This window comes from Drosophila tropicalis, unplaced genomic scaffold (assembly GCF_018151085.1).
Source record: "Drosophila tropicalis isolate 14030-0801.00 unplaced genomic scaffold, ASM1815108v1 contig_593, whole genome shotgun sequence".
NCBI lineage: Eukaryota > Metazoa > Arthropoda > Insecta > Diptera > Drosophilidae > Drosophila > Drosophila tropicalis.
Window position 1 is genome coordinate 20,440,169 of NW_027173070.1, and position 12,388 is coordinate 20,452,556.

General features: G+C 37.9%; 2 protein-coding genes across 3 annotated transcripts; one reads left to right on the top strand and one right to left on the bottom strand.

The window, feature by feature from the left end:
* Window positions 1-75: 75 nt before the first annotated feature.
* RpS11 (ribosomal protein S11) lies at window positions 76-1,444 on the bottom strand. Of its 2 annotated transcripts, none has more exons than XM_068288912.1 (4): window positions 1,414-1,444; window positions 1,066-1,188; window positions 528-733; window positions 76-300 (listed from the first exon to the last, which is right to left on the bottom strand). In XM_068288912.1, the coding sequence occupies exons 1-4, from the start codon at window positions 1,423-1,425 to the stop codon at window positions 177-179; spliced, it is 465 nt and encodes a 154-aa protein (XP_068145013.1). In that variant the 5' UTR covers window positions 1,426-1,444; the 3' UTR covers window positions 76-176. The 2 variants fall into 2 exon arrangements, with proteins under 2 accessions (XP_068145013.1, XP_068145014.1); XM_068288913.1 differs by lacking the exon at window positions 1,066-1,188 and adding an exon at window positions 808-933 and having other exon boundaries at window positions 1,414-1,437.
* A 10,551-nt stretch (window positions 1,445-11,995) lies between these two features.
* On the top strand, window positions 11,996-12,388 carry LOC137578011 (uncharacterized). Its single transcript, XM_068291641.1, has one exon. The coding sequence runs from the start codon at window positions 12,029-12,031 to the stop codon at window positions 12,356-12,358; it is 330 nt and encodes a 109-aa protein (XP_068147742.1). The 5' UTR covers window positions 11,996-12,028; the 3' UTR covers window positions 12,359-12,388.

Here is a 12,388-nt window from a genome sequence, read left to right on the forward strand (position 1 = left end):
ACATACCTTTTTGTTACTGCTGTCGAGCCCTTGACCTATTATTGGAGAAGCTGCTAAAAAGAAATACAGAAATAATTTTAAAGAGCATAAAGTTACATTTTTGTTTTATTCAAATTGAATAAATTGCTACAAATATTGTATGATTTTTTGTTTGTTGTTTTTATCCATGTAGTCACTTAAAACTTCTTGAAGCTCTTCTTGGCACCCACACCCTTGCTGACTTTCAAGACATTGAAACGTACAGTCTTGGACAGAGGACGGCACTCGCCAATAGTGACAATATCGCCATGCTCGACATCTCTGTTGGAAAGAAAAAGAAAACATGATATGTTGGTTATTAAATGCGTCAGATTTTTTGGATTAAAAATTGTTAAATAGCGAATTTATCAGTATTTTTACGTTTAGTAAAAACAGAGTCAAGTTGGTTCAGCAATTTGTTTTATGAAGACCGTCATGATTCTATCATCATATAAATGGTTGTTGGTAGCAGGAGGTAAAAATCTGCATCTTCTTTCCCTTTGACTCACCTGAAAGCGGGCGAACAATGGACACTCATGTTGCGATGACGTTTCTCAAAACGACTGTATTTCCGTACAAAATGCAAATAGTCCCGACGAATGACAATAGTACGCTGCATTTTAGTCTTACGAACCACACCAGTTAGGATGCGCCCACGGATACGGACATCGCCAGTCCAGGGGCACTTTTTGTCAATGTAGGTGCCATCGATGGCCTAAATCAAGGAACAGAAACAAAATATTTATTAATAAAAACCAAATTTGCACAAAGTATATGGGAATGGGTCACCTCACGCGGGGTCTTGAAACCCAGACCAACATCACGGTAACGGCGCAACAACTTCTTTTTGGTGACGCCGGGTTTCACCTTACGGTTTAGGTTAACACCGTATTGCTTTTGGAAAGCGCGCTCGTTCTGTTGTGCGGATATCGGGGGCAAGCAGGATTGCAGGCATATGTTTAAACACAGGTTGGCGCGTGCAGAGGATGAAACAGAGCAAAGGGAGGGGAAACGCAACATTAGTCATTATTTGCCTGGGAACCTTACCTCGGCCGGAGCCTTGAAGCCCAGACCAATTTGACGGTAGAAACGAGGACGCTTCTTGGCGTTCACACTCTTTCGACGCACGGTTGGCACCGCATGCTGTTTGCGGAAAGCGCGCTCAGTTTGCTACAATATAAAAAGTTGTTTCAGTTCTTGAGACACCATGCTGGAAAGTAGGGTTAGGTTGAAGCGGGCTCCATCGATGATGCGCTAGAATTACTCCTCATCAATCCAATCCAGCATATCTACCAACACACGCCACTTGTTGACTCTTTGTCCAGCTTAATTCACTGATGTTTACACTTTATCGCACGCAATTTATTTAATTTCGACCACATTTTTACGCCTTACCTGATCAGCCATGTTGGAGCAAGAGGAAAGAAAGAGCACGCGTTAGAGACGGCAAAGTTGCCGATATCACTGAGACTATCGAATGTCGTTTGTGTACCAATCGATGGGTAGTTATCGAACCATCCAGCTCCGATTTTCGATAACTATCGACTCACTATCGTATTGAAGTCGAAGTGCTAAGGTCTGAGTAAAAGTGCTAAGGAACAAATTGGACACCGAACATTCATTTTGGCTGAGCGAAATTACTATGGCTCGGCGAATTGGCCAAGTGTAAAGGTAGGGTATTCGGGGAGGTTTGACTTTTTGAAGCGTTTCAGCATTTGGTACTCTTATTACCACTTATAATAGTTATTAATTAATTATTAATTACAAATGTTAATATTACATTTAGAATAGGATACAAATGAAAAAACTAACATAGCTGTTTTTTACTTTCTACAGGTTGCCCAATTGGACCAATAAGCTTGCATTTCTGCTACACTCGTCGGCATAAGAATTTCGACAAAATAAATTAAATATACATACATTAGTACTTATAACTAACGTCAACTAGTTGTCATTTTTTTTATTGGTGGTTAGGATTAAAATGGATTTGATTTTGAAGGTTTCACACCGGACAGCTGTAGAGTATTACAATATAATCAAAAATAAACAGAAGTATTCATGAATATTGTCGAATGATTCAATTTAAAAAAAATTGGCATTTCTTAAATCACGAATATTTCGCAGCAAAGCCTTTCAACTTTTATTAAAATTGATTAAAAAGTAGACACTTTACATATGTAGCATAAATTATGTACATATGTATGTAAATTGTGTTTTCTAAGTATATGGCATGTAACAAGATATTAATAAACAATTTAATTTGATCTTATGTGAGTTTTAGTTTCAAATTAAATTCATTTAAAAACAGAAATTGGAGGTTAAACTTCTTAGAATAAAGCTTTTGAGAAATTAGGGTTTATAAATTAGTCTTAGATCCATTAAATTAATGTTTAAAATGTTAATGTTTTTAGCGTGTTTGCAGCAGTTATTCCAACTACTTTGGTGTCTGTTCAAAATATAAAAATTCCCTTTTATGCCAACAAACAAATTCCCTCCATAACATAAAGGAAGTGAAATGCCTTAGCGCTAATTCCCCACATGCTTGGCTAGGAAATATGTCGGATTAAAAATAATGACAAACAAATGCCCTTGAAAAGTCTAACCCGTCTCCCCACTATTCCTGCTTTCCAAGGTTGCTTGTTATATATAAATCCGTTTACGGCTGAAGCTGCCGTTGCTGCATTTCATTGCCATTGTTAATGCAGATGTCTGCAGCATAAAATAATGGCAAACTCTCTCTTGGTCTCTCTTTCATTGTCTCACTATCTCTTTCTATGCGGGCCCTGATGCGCTTCTGACCTTAACCTGTGAATTGCGGGCGGGGCTGGCATTGCAATTCGAAGGTTTCTCTCTCTTCTGTGACGCGCGTGAAATCCTTTTTGGCTTGCCTCAAGGTTTTCCCATGCAACATTTTTCACAGGTAAACTGTAAACATTCTCAAATTCGTTACTTTCCTTCCTTTTTTTTGTGTGTGTTTCCTTCAAACTGTTTGTACTTCTTAACATTATCGATTAAATAAGCCAAGTTTTTGTTGATTTTATGTACGAGTTTTATTGTTATTTGGCTTTCAAATGGAAAAAGTTAACCAATCTTATGAAAATTAATATTTTGCTTTAAAGTCAAAAGCAGAAAAGTTTTCTTCTTTAACTTTGTCTACATCTTCATTGCCGTCTTCGGGATTTGCCCTCAAATTAAGAACAAAAGAGAAAATACGCTTAACGGTACATTAGGTAAACAGTGTTATCAACTTGAGCAGCAGCGGGGGAGGTGGCAACGACACAAACAACAACAACTGTGTATACATGAAAAACTTAAAAGTTGAGAGTCAAAGACATTGACCTAACCCGTGAATCGAGTTGAACGGCGGAAAAGGACACAAAGCCAAAAGAAACTAGTTCCCTTTCAGGTTTGTACTAGGAACTAGTTCCCTCTCAGCTTTCTATTCTTTTATTAAACTCCATGATGTTAAAGAAATGTTTATATATGTACATATATAAATTAAATATAACTCATTGGGTTTCAATTAGTTTCGAGTTTTTCATCAAATACAAATTCATTTTTGATTTGCATTACGTTAGTTATTAATTGCTTTTCAAACTAATCCTGAATTATGCTAAATTAGAGAACTATAATATTTGTGGGTGGTTCAGTTTGAGGCTCCTGGTTCAGCTCTATGTAAATAGCTGTCTTTGTTTTCTGTTCTCGAGCGTGCATTTGAAAAGTGACCGAGATAATTTTTGCAGCTCCATCTTTTCTTACCTCTCCCTTACACCCGTCCCGACACTGTCATCCCATAAAACTTTGATGAGCTGGATGAGAGGGATGTTGGAGCCCGGCTGGCATTCAACTGGCAGCTGGGGTCCCTTGCCTTGGTCGTGGTCTGTATTTTGGTTGCCCAAGGGTTTGGGTTCCGAGGTAGGTTTGCTTTTTCGTTTTTGGGTTGTTTAAAGTAAGTAAATTTATGCGTTGTGTGTGTGTGTGTGTGTAGAGGAAGGTAGGCGAGGAAGAGGGTTGCGGTGCTGGCGGTGTGGGTAAGAGACCCATCATAAAAACAAATGCAAAGAAATTATTACGATGCTGTGGGGTTGCCATGGCTACCGTTATACCGTTACCGTTACCATTACATACCTGCTCCAAAAAAGGGTTGAAAGCTCCGTAATTATGTTAATTTTTCGTATACGTAACATTCTCCAAATATTTACGAAAAAAGCCCAAATATCAACCCTTTCATGAAGAAAGAATGAATAAAATTTGTTGGCTAATTGTAGGCAAAAACTTGACAGATTTTCAGCCTAGGCTAGAGGAGGGATACTGAGGTGGTGGGCGGACATGTGCACAGAATTTTCAATTAGGAATGGTAATAAGATTGCAGAGTTTTGGTTAATTAAACAACAACTGTACGCCAATTTATATACTTTTGAATTCAAACCAAGCTGAAAACTATTTGCAAAATAATCTTAAACGTGAGAAATGTCTTATGACAATAAAGAAAAACTCTGCCTATCAATTATCTTATTTTTCCTTTCGTTTTGCTGGGCGTTAAAAAAGATGGCAAATCCTGGCCAAAAGCACAGACAATGTTGGCAGGGACCAAATACGAAAACTGATGGCAACTACACTGAAAAACGTGAAAACAAGTTTCGAAATTGAGTTTTTTATTTGCTTACATAAAGTTCGTCAAAAACCTTTAAATTCTAAATATTTCGAGACCGTGGATACCTTAAACTGGATTTGCATTAACAGTCTGCCAATACCGAGGGCTTCACGGCTTGACGAGTATCTCGGGTGTATCTAATTGTGTCTTTTCATTCATTGATTGTCAAGAATAAAACTCTTTTAAATTGTTTTATGATTTGGAAATTTTAGACACAACGCTTAATCACAAATTAGGGGAAAATTATCGAAAAATTCGAAAAACTTTTCAAAAAAGAACCATGTTTTAAAACCGGTTTGCTTAAAGATCCTTCATTGAAATGACATACATATGTATAAGCAAGGAAAAATATAAAACAAAACTTTATATTTTTCTGTAAATTGTTATCTTAGGCCTTTGCGTATCACAATCCCTATGTATATATCTATGAGTTTGCATTATTTATTGCATTATTTCCGCTTGATGTTCTGCTCAGGCCAGTCTCCGTCTTTTAAGTAAGAGATTAGATATGGTAAATCAAATGAAATCTAAATATTCCCTGTTGATATCCTGAGAAACCTAAGATTGTTCTACAAAGGGATGTCCTTGATGTGTAAATGGTTTTTCCTCAGTGTAGTATTGCATGGTCGAGTAGGAGTCCATCTAGGGTATTTGAGGTATATATTAGGCCAAGACATACATAAATAGAAAGTTCATTGGAACTCCAATTGAGACTACTCTATAGGCTAATAGCCGAGGGCTTTGTTGGTTCTCCTCATGTAGTTTTCGAGGTCATCTGGTGGGCGTTTTTGGCCATTGTTTCGTTATTCTCCCCTCTTACTGGGTAGTTGCCTAATGGCAGCTTCACGTGATGCATGGATTTATTTGGCAACAGACGCAAAACCGTTAAAAGGAATTCGCATTAATTTCTTAAATTGGCAAGCCTGTGAACGGACTGTTCGAGAGTCCAGCAAAAGGAGCGCAAAGAATGCTTAACGTAAACAAAGGGAAGAGAAAATCGATTTTATAGGAATACGAGTACATATATCCGTACATATAGAGTGAATGTATTCATTTATTTATTTATTAACGTTCTTGTATCTAAAGAGTGAGTTAATTAGTTTGGTTTTCCTTTTATTTGTGGTCTATTGTAGCAAATTCAAAAGTTTTTCCGTTATCCCTTTTCCCTTCGTATTTTTCATTTGTTTCACTGGATTGTCCTGTCAACTGTGGGCCAACTGTGCATTCCATGGCCATGTTTATGGGTTTTTCGTTTCAGCAGAAAAGGCAAACGAAAAAAAAGATGCGAAACCATTGTGAGCATCGACAAAGATTTACGATTCGCATTTATGAGCAAACTTTGGCCCGGGAAACTGGGCAACTGGACAAGTGGATGAGTAATGCATGTGTTTTGTAATTGCCAGCCATACATCAATTGTATAGCAGCCAATTTGGCAATCGATATAAAAGCGCGTGCTATGGCCCATTAACACATAATCATCACCCCGGCGCCCAGAGCACAGTGGCCAGTTCTGGGCAAGATGGCAATGAAAATCAACCAGCATTTGGTTTGGCTTTGGTGTCCTTGTCTTGATGTCTTCTACCTTCATTAAATTACATGGCAAAAAGCATTCAGCCATAGCCAGTGGTCAGTGTGTGTGAGTGTAAGTGTGTGTCTATGTCCTTCACATCAAGGATTTGCCAGCATTGGCATCCCGTGTAATCGCAAGTAATCATCCACTTAATGTCATGAAACTTTATGCCCGAAGAGATGGACAACCTCTTAACAGACTCTGGATTGCTCTGGATTCCATCTGCGACTCGGAGTCACCATAAAGTGGACCTACCCTGGATGTACTCATAATAATGTTTATTATTGTTGGCAATTGAGCACATGCAAACTGTTTGTTGTTATTCCGGGTTTTGCTTTCTGACCAGGCAAAAACCACGCTCCACAAACCAAACAACAACACACACACAAACACACATAAATACAACAAACACAAAAAAAAAAAAAGAAAAAAGGAAACGAAAGATACAAATGGTGGGCCTTGGAGTGGTTTGGGTCATCCTGTTTTGTCTCTCATCTCATTTTGGGATTCCTTTTTGTGTTATACGAATGGCTGCTTGTGACAAGTGAAATGGGTAGAAAACAGGACGTAAGCAACCTGCAAAGGATATTAAAGAATGAGGGGAATATTTTTGAAGAGAACCCACAAAAAGGACTCGAATGAAGTAGAAGTTAATTAGCTTTCAATATAATATGGTTTGCTTTTCAAATATTTTCCTTAAATTTGGATTTTCACTGAAATCTCATTCTTTTAGGCTATCAAATTTTTGTCTCTTTCCTTATTAGACAGTAAGAGCGAGGGAGATAGCCTCTGTTTACTAGAATGGCCCCTTTGGACAGAGTTTTGTCATCAATTTTAAGAATTGAATAGTTTTTTTAGACTTACTTTCATTTTTAGAATGTTTTTCAAAGTCGTTTTTATTTACAAATTATTTTGATATTTAAAATTTACGGAAGCGAGAGCTGATTATACTCCCAAAAATATATTCGGAATCAAATGAAGGGAAATTCTTAGTTATTAATTTTGTGTTATTTTCCATAGAACAACAAATTGATAACCCCCAATCGATTAATCACACCTTAAGTCTGATTAATTTTTTACATCTTTCCCTTTGACAGAAGACTTTTTTAAAGTAATATTTAGTTAGTGATCTTAAGAGATTAACAAGTTTACGTTCCTCTTTATACATTCTTCAAAATGCCCTCAACAAAACGTCTATTTAGGATTTTTGGAATAAATTTTCTTATTGTGAGTTTGGAAATTGCTCTTAGCATGTTGCCAAATTGAAAGCCTTTAAACAGAAATTAACCCTATTTACATAAATTTTAGTATATTTGCTTGAATTCATTTAGTTTTCTGTTTAAACTTTCAGTCTTCATGAGGGCAATTTAAGTTGTGGACAAAAGTCATAAAGCACAGAGCAAAGTAAAGGAAGTGCAGCCATTTCTAGCGCATCCTGGTTGTGGGCCCTTCACCGGTGGCAATTCCCCCACAAACCATTGCGCCTTTCCCACTGACAGACCTTTACCAATTCCAGGCACCGACAAAACAACAAAAAGACCAACAACAACAGCGTCGAGAGACGAACACCGCATCCGCCAAAGAGCCAGAAATTGTAAATTTTCGCTGGGGCACAAACAAAAGCTGGCCAGGATGTGGACTGGTTGCCTGGCTGCGGGCAATAGTCAGCAGGAGCGGACTCTGGCCAATGTATTACCAGGTTTTACTTACTCTTTCTACTATCTGTGGCTTCTTCTTAATGCTTTTAACTGGTTCTTGGTCAATAGAATTCACTTGCAAAAGCAAAATACCAAACGAAAAACAAAAAAGCAAGAACCAAACCAAACCAAATGACCAACAAATCAAATAGCGGAAAACTTTTATATCTGTAAAAGTTTTCTTGATGCTTCCGGCCGCATCTTGGGCCACATAAATAAGGCCAACAAATTGCATGCTTGGCTGGACTCAACGACAAGCAGCAAAAAGGAAGACCATAGGGATTGGAAGAGAGAGAGAGAGAGAGAGGAGCAAGCAGAGCTACTAAAATTGATGACCTTCTGGTGGTCATGATGGTGGGGAATGAGTTTGTGGCTCTTGTTGTTGCTTAGGCATTAATTATTTCAATGACGCCTCATTGACTTGCCTCTCTTTTCTTCCAGCACCAAAATTATTCCAATCTATTGCGTTCAAGGAATTTTGATTTTTGACCATAATGAGAGATGGGGACCAAATAAGGGTGGCAGGATAGGCAGGACGTGTTCCTATGTATGTATGTATGTACATATATCAAAGCAAAGTCTGTGCAATCGACCGGAAATGGCCATTTCAGAGGCTGGCGTGTTAATGAAACCGCAGAATACCTTTTATAGTTATCCTATTTCTCTCTTCTCGAATGCTCAAATTCGTTTTAATTAAATGCATTTTACGGTCGGTGGTTTAGATTTGCAATTGAAATTGAAATTGCTATTGGTTTAATTGACCACTTGAGCGCCACAAGATACGAGAAGTGCCCACACACAGATCATTCGATGAGTGTGGCAATTGAGGTCGTTTTTCCCATTTTGTTTGAGAAACGCCTCAATTCAGAAGAAGCCCCCAATTTGTGTATTAAATTAAAGCAATTTCTTTTAAAGGCTTTCATTAGGTTTAATATAGAGACTTCATTTTGCCAGAGATTATAAATGGAAGTTAAGTATTACATATATTAAACACTTTTAATTCTGGAAGAGAGTTCCATTTGTATACTCAAGTTTCAAAACTCTTCTTTAAAGTCAAATAATATCTGCATGTTTGATCGAACCATCACAATTGGATCTGGATCGGTTGGGCCTATAGACCCACTCATTTGATTCGCAATTTGCAAATGGTTTATCGGAACTCTGTTTACACTTGTCCCACGCCCTTGGAAGAGGGTGTAGCGCCGCAGCTTTGAGGTGGAATTGGACCGATTAGGTCAACCAGAAAGCTATTTCTTGAGTCTGCCCCGTGAACTGCAAATAAAGCGTGATTTCATGGAAAAATTCTTGAGTGAGGCTGGTATGGCCACTTGCCCAAAAAATCGATCTTAGCTAAGAACCGGATAAGGACTACAAGTTCACAAAATGGATGACGAAAAATTTGGGTCTACAGGATATCCCACCGAGTGCTTTTTATAGCGAGCCCAATAAGACTTTGGGTGAGGATTTTGTACGCTCTTGTTTCATCAAAAAGCAGGAGAATCAAAACAGAGACTCAAAATTTTTAAAAATATACAAAATTGATTCAATTCTCAACACTTCTCAAAAGAATCAAAGCGACTAAAAATCAAATCATAGTTATTGTAAAAATTCATTCAATTAAAATTTTATTAGAATAACAATTTGTTTAGTATCAAAAATTTGCATATAACAGAGAAGTTTCAATTAAATATAGACTAAAAAGAAGGCTGACAAATTGAAAATATGCAATAAATTTGATTAAATTGGCCAAATTGGGGGCTAAGAGTTGTGAGCGATTCTATAAAAAATTCATAAAATATACGCGACAATGGGGTTTTAAATCAATTCGTTTACTCAGTCAAATAAATTATTAAAAATTAATATATGCCAACAAAAGCGAAATACTTTTGGTCCCTTTTTCCGCTTTGGTAAGTTCGATCTGTCCTTCTTTGTGTTACATGAGACCCAAAAATTTATGATGAATTTGCTTAAATTTTCTAAAGACTTTAAAGAAATTGTATGGAATGCCAGATAAGGAATAAAATAAACAAAGATTTGAAAAGAGAGAGACAGAGAGATAGATAGAGATAATCAAGGAGTGTGTGTTTTAGTGGTCGAAAGGTGGAGGAGGACAACGAGTCGTAGTGATAAGGCACATATTTTGCTATGCACAATTACCAATGAGGTCTTCCTTCTCCCGCTGTCCTTTCTCCTACTTTGCATACATTCTCCGCAGTCATTACTCAATGTCGTGGGCCAACTTAGCTGAAGCGAGGGGATCGGATAAGGGGGGAAGCAGGTAAAAATAAGCTGAACATCAGGTGTAAGTAAATGAAGAAAAGCCAGAAAGCAACAAAAACAAAAAAAAAAAAAAAGAAAATACCAAGAGGCAAAAAATAAAAAAACGCCAACTTGAGCAGCTCATAAAAACTCAACAAGGCGAAATGTTTAGGTTTAAGTGGGCGCTCAATGAAGGGAAATGGTAGGGTAGTAGGTAAAGGCACTACATAGAGCAGCAGTACGACTGGGGGGATAGAGGATGCATGCTCTGGCATTCCTTGCCTGCATTTAGCTAATCCACGGTCGCCAAGTTTAGCACAACAAAGGCAAATGGCAAGAGGAAGCCAAGGCACAAAACTCAAGGTCCTTTTGGCCATGAGTGGATGTGAAAAGTGGAACTACTACGACGACGACGACGACGACGGCGACGATGGCTACGAAGACGATGACTACTTGACAGTCTTGCCATGGCATGCCTTTGTTTTTGTGACCTCCGCACCCCACACACCTCCAAGTCCACAGTCTCTAACCCTGCCTCCTGCCTCCTGCATATTTGGTGTCGCATCTTAAATTTGTTGCTTGAATTTGAATTTGTATTTCTGTGCCTTTGCTTTTGGCTTTGGCTTTGGCTCCTTCCATATGTAAATTGATGGCTTTGTTTGTCTTGCGAAATTCGCAAATCCGTTGAAAATCCTTTTTAACTTTTAATGATGGCCCTACCCCAAAAATGTGGGCCAATATTTTCCCATGGGATTTCCGTAAAGTATCTGCTAAAAGCTTTCTTCATTCTGTTTGCCATGTTTTTGCTTTTGGTCTTTTCGTTTTTTTTGGGTGTTTTCTTCTTTTTTTGTGTGTGTGTGTGTGTGTGTGTGTGTTTGTTGCCTTTTTGAAGGACTAAAAAGGCAAACGCTAACCACATCGACATCAATGTTTCTCCATTCCCATGAGATGGCAACCAAAAGGCATCAGCAGGCGTTAGACGGCCCAATTTTCTTCTCGTCAAATTGAGTCCGGATATATATGTATGTACTATGTACATTTACTTGCATTGTCTCGTGGGAGTCATACAGTAGATCTACTTGCCTTTTCTTTACCAACACTCATTCATATTTCAAACGTTGCTCAACACTCTTCGGTGGCATCGTTTTGATTAATCATCATTGTCATGCTCTTAAAAGCAATTATTTTAATGATAAAATCTAAAATATTATACCTTCTATAGTTGTTGCCTCAACGAAAATAACAACACTTGAAATTCTCCTACACCTTTGGCAGGATGTGGATATGGATGTGGGTGTGGGTGTGGGTGTGGGCTTGGGTGTTTGGGCGGCATCATCAAATTTTAATTCCCATTTGCCTGTTTGATTCGACAATTTCGTTCATATTTGATTACATGCCCAAGACAAATGCTCGCAATTAGATGCAGATAAATGAATACAAGCAAAAGGCATCGTCATCGTCATTATCATCATTATCCCCATCATCATCATCATCATTTTCTTGGTTGGCATCATCAAGGACACAATTTCTAGCACGTGCGCAAATTATCTGCAAGGCGCAAGCGTTTGAATAAAATAACAGCTGCAAATACACAAGAAACAAATGAGGATGAAATGTAAGAACCTCCAATCCCCACAAGGGATACCAGACTAAATTCATTAATTATATAAACAGAAGGACACGAATCCCCGTGTAGCTTTGTCAATAAAGTGTTTTGATTGTTGCTATACAGTGTTGGAAAATCTTTTTTTTTGTTTAATGACTAGTACGCCCTGAGCAACATATCAAACCCACAACATTACAATATAGACAATATCGAATTCTATTCAATGTCGTCCTATAAACTAATATACGGCTGCCGCTTTTGCGGCACAGTTATTAGCGAGAAGTCCTTGAAAGTTTGCGAAACTCATTACGATGTCATCGTCAAGAAATATTGCAATCTAATTGAGGACCGGGAGGATAATCCACAGAATAAGCCACACAAAGCTGGGGAATTGTTTCTGAAACTATGTTGCAAACAATGCCGGGTCGAAATGGGACTCCATTGTTTGGCCAGTGCACAATTTCCGGTGCTGAAGGGACTAACCATGCTCCTTAAATGTCACCTGTATGTCTTTGATTCATACGATGTGCCCTTTGAGGTCAACATTCAATAGAAATAAACTAAATATTGTTACTAAACTGTA

Coding starts and splice junctions, on each gene's coding strand:
- RpS11 (XM_068288913.1), bottom strand. Junction 734..807: donor GTTTCAAGACCCCGCGTGAG/GTGACCCATTCC, acceptor TCCTTGATTTAG/GCCATCGATGGCACCTACAT. Junction 301..527: donor CATTGTTCGCCCGCTTTCAG/GTGAGTCAAAGG, acceptor TCTTTCCAACAG/AGATGTCGAGCATGGCGATA.
- LOC137578011 (XM_068291641.1), top strand. CDS start 12,029: ATGTCGTCCTATAAACTAATATACGGCTGCCGCTTTTGCGGCACAGTT.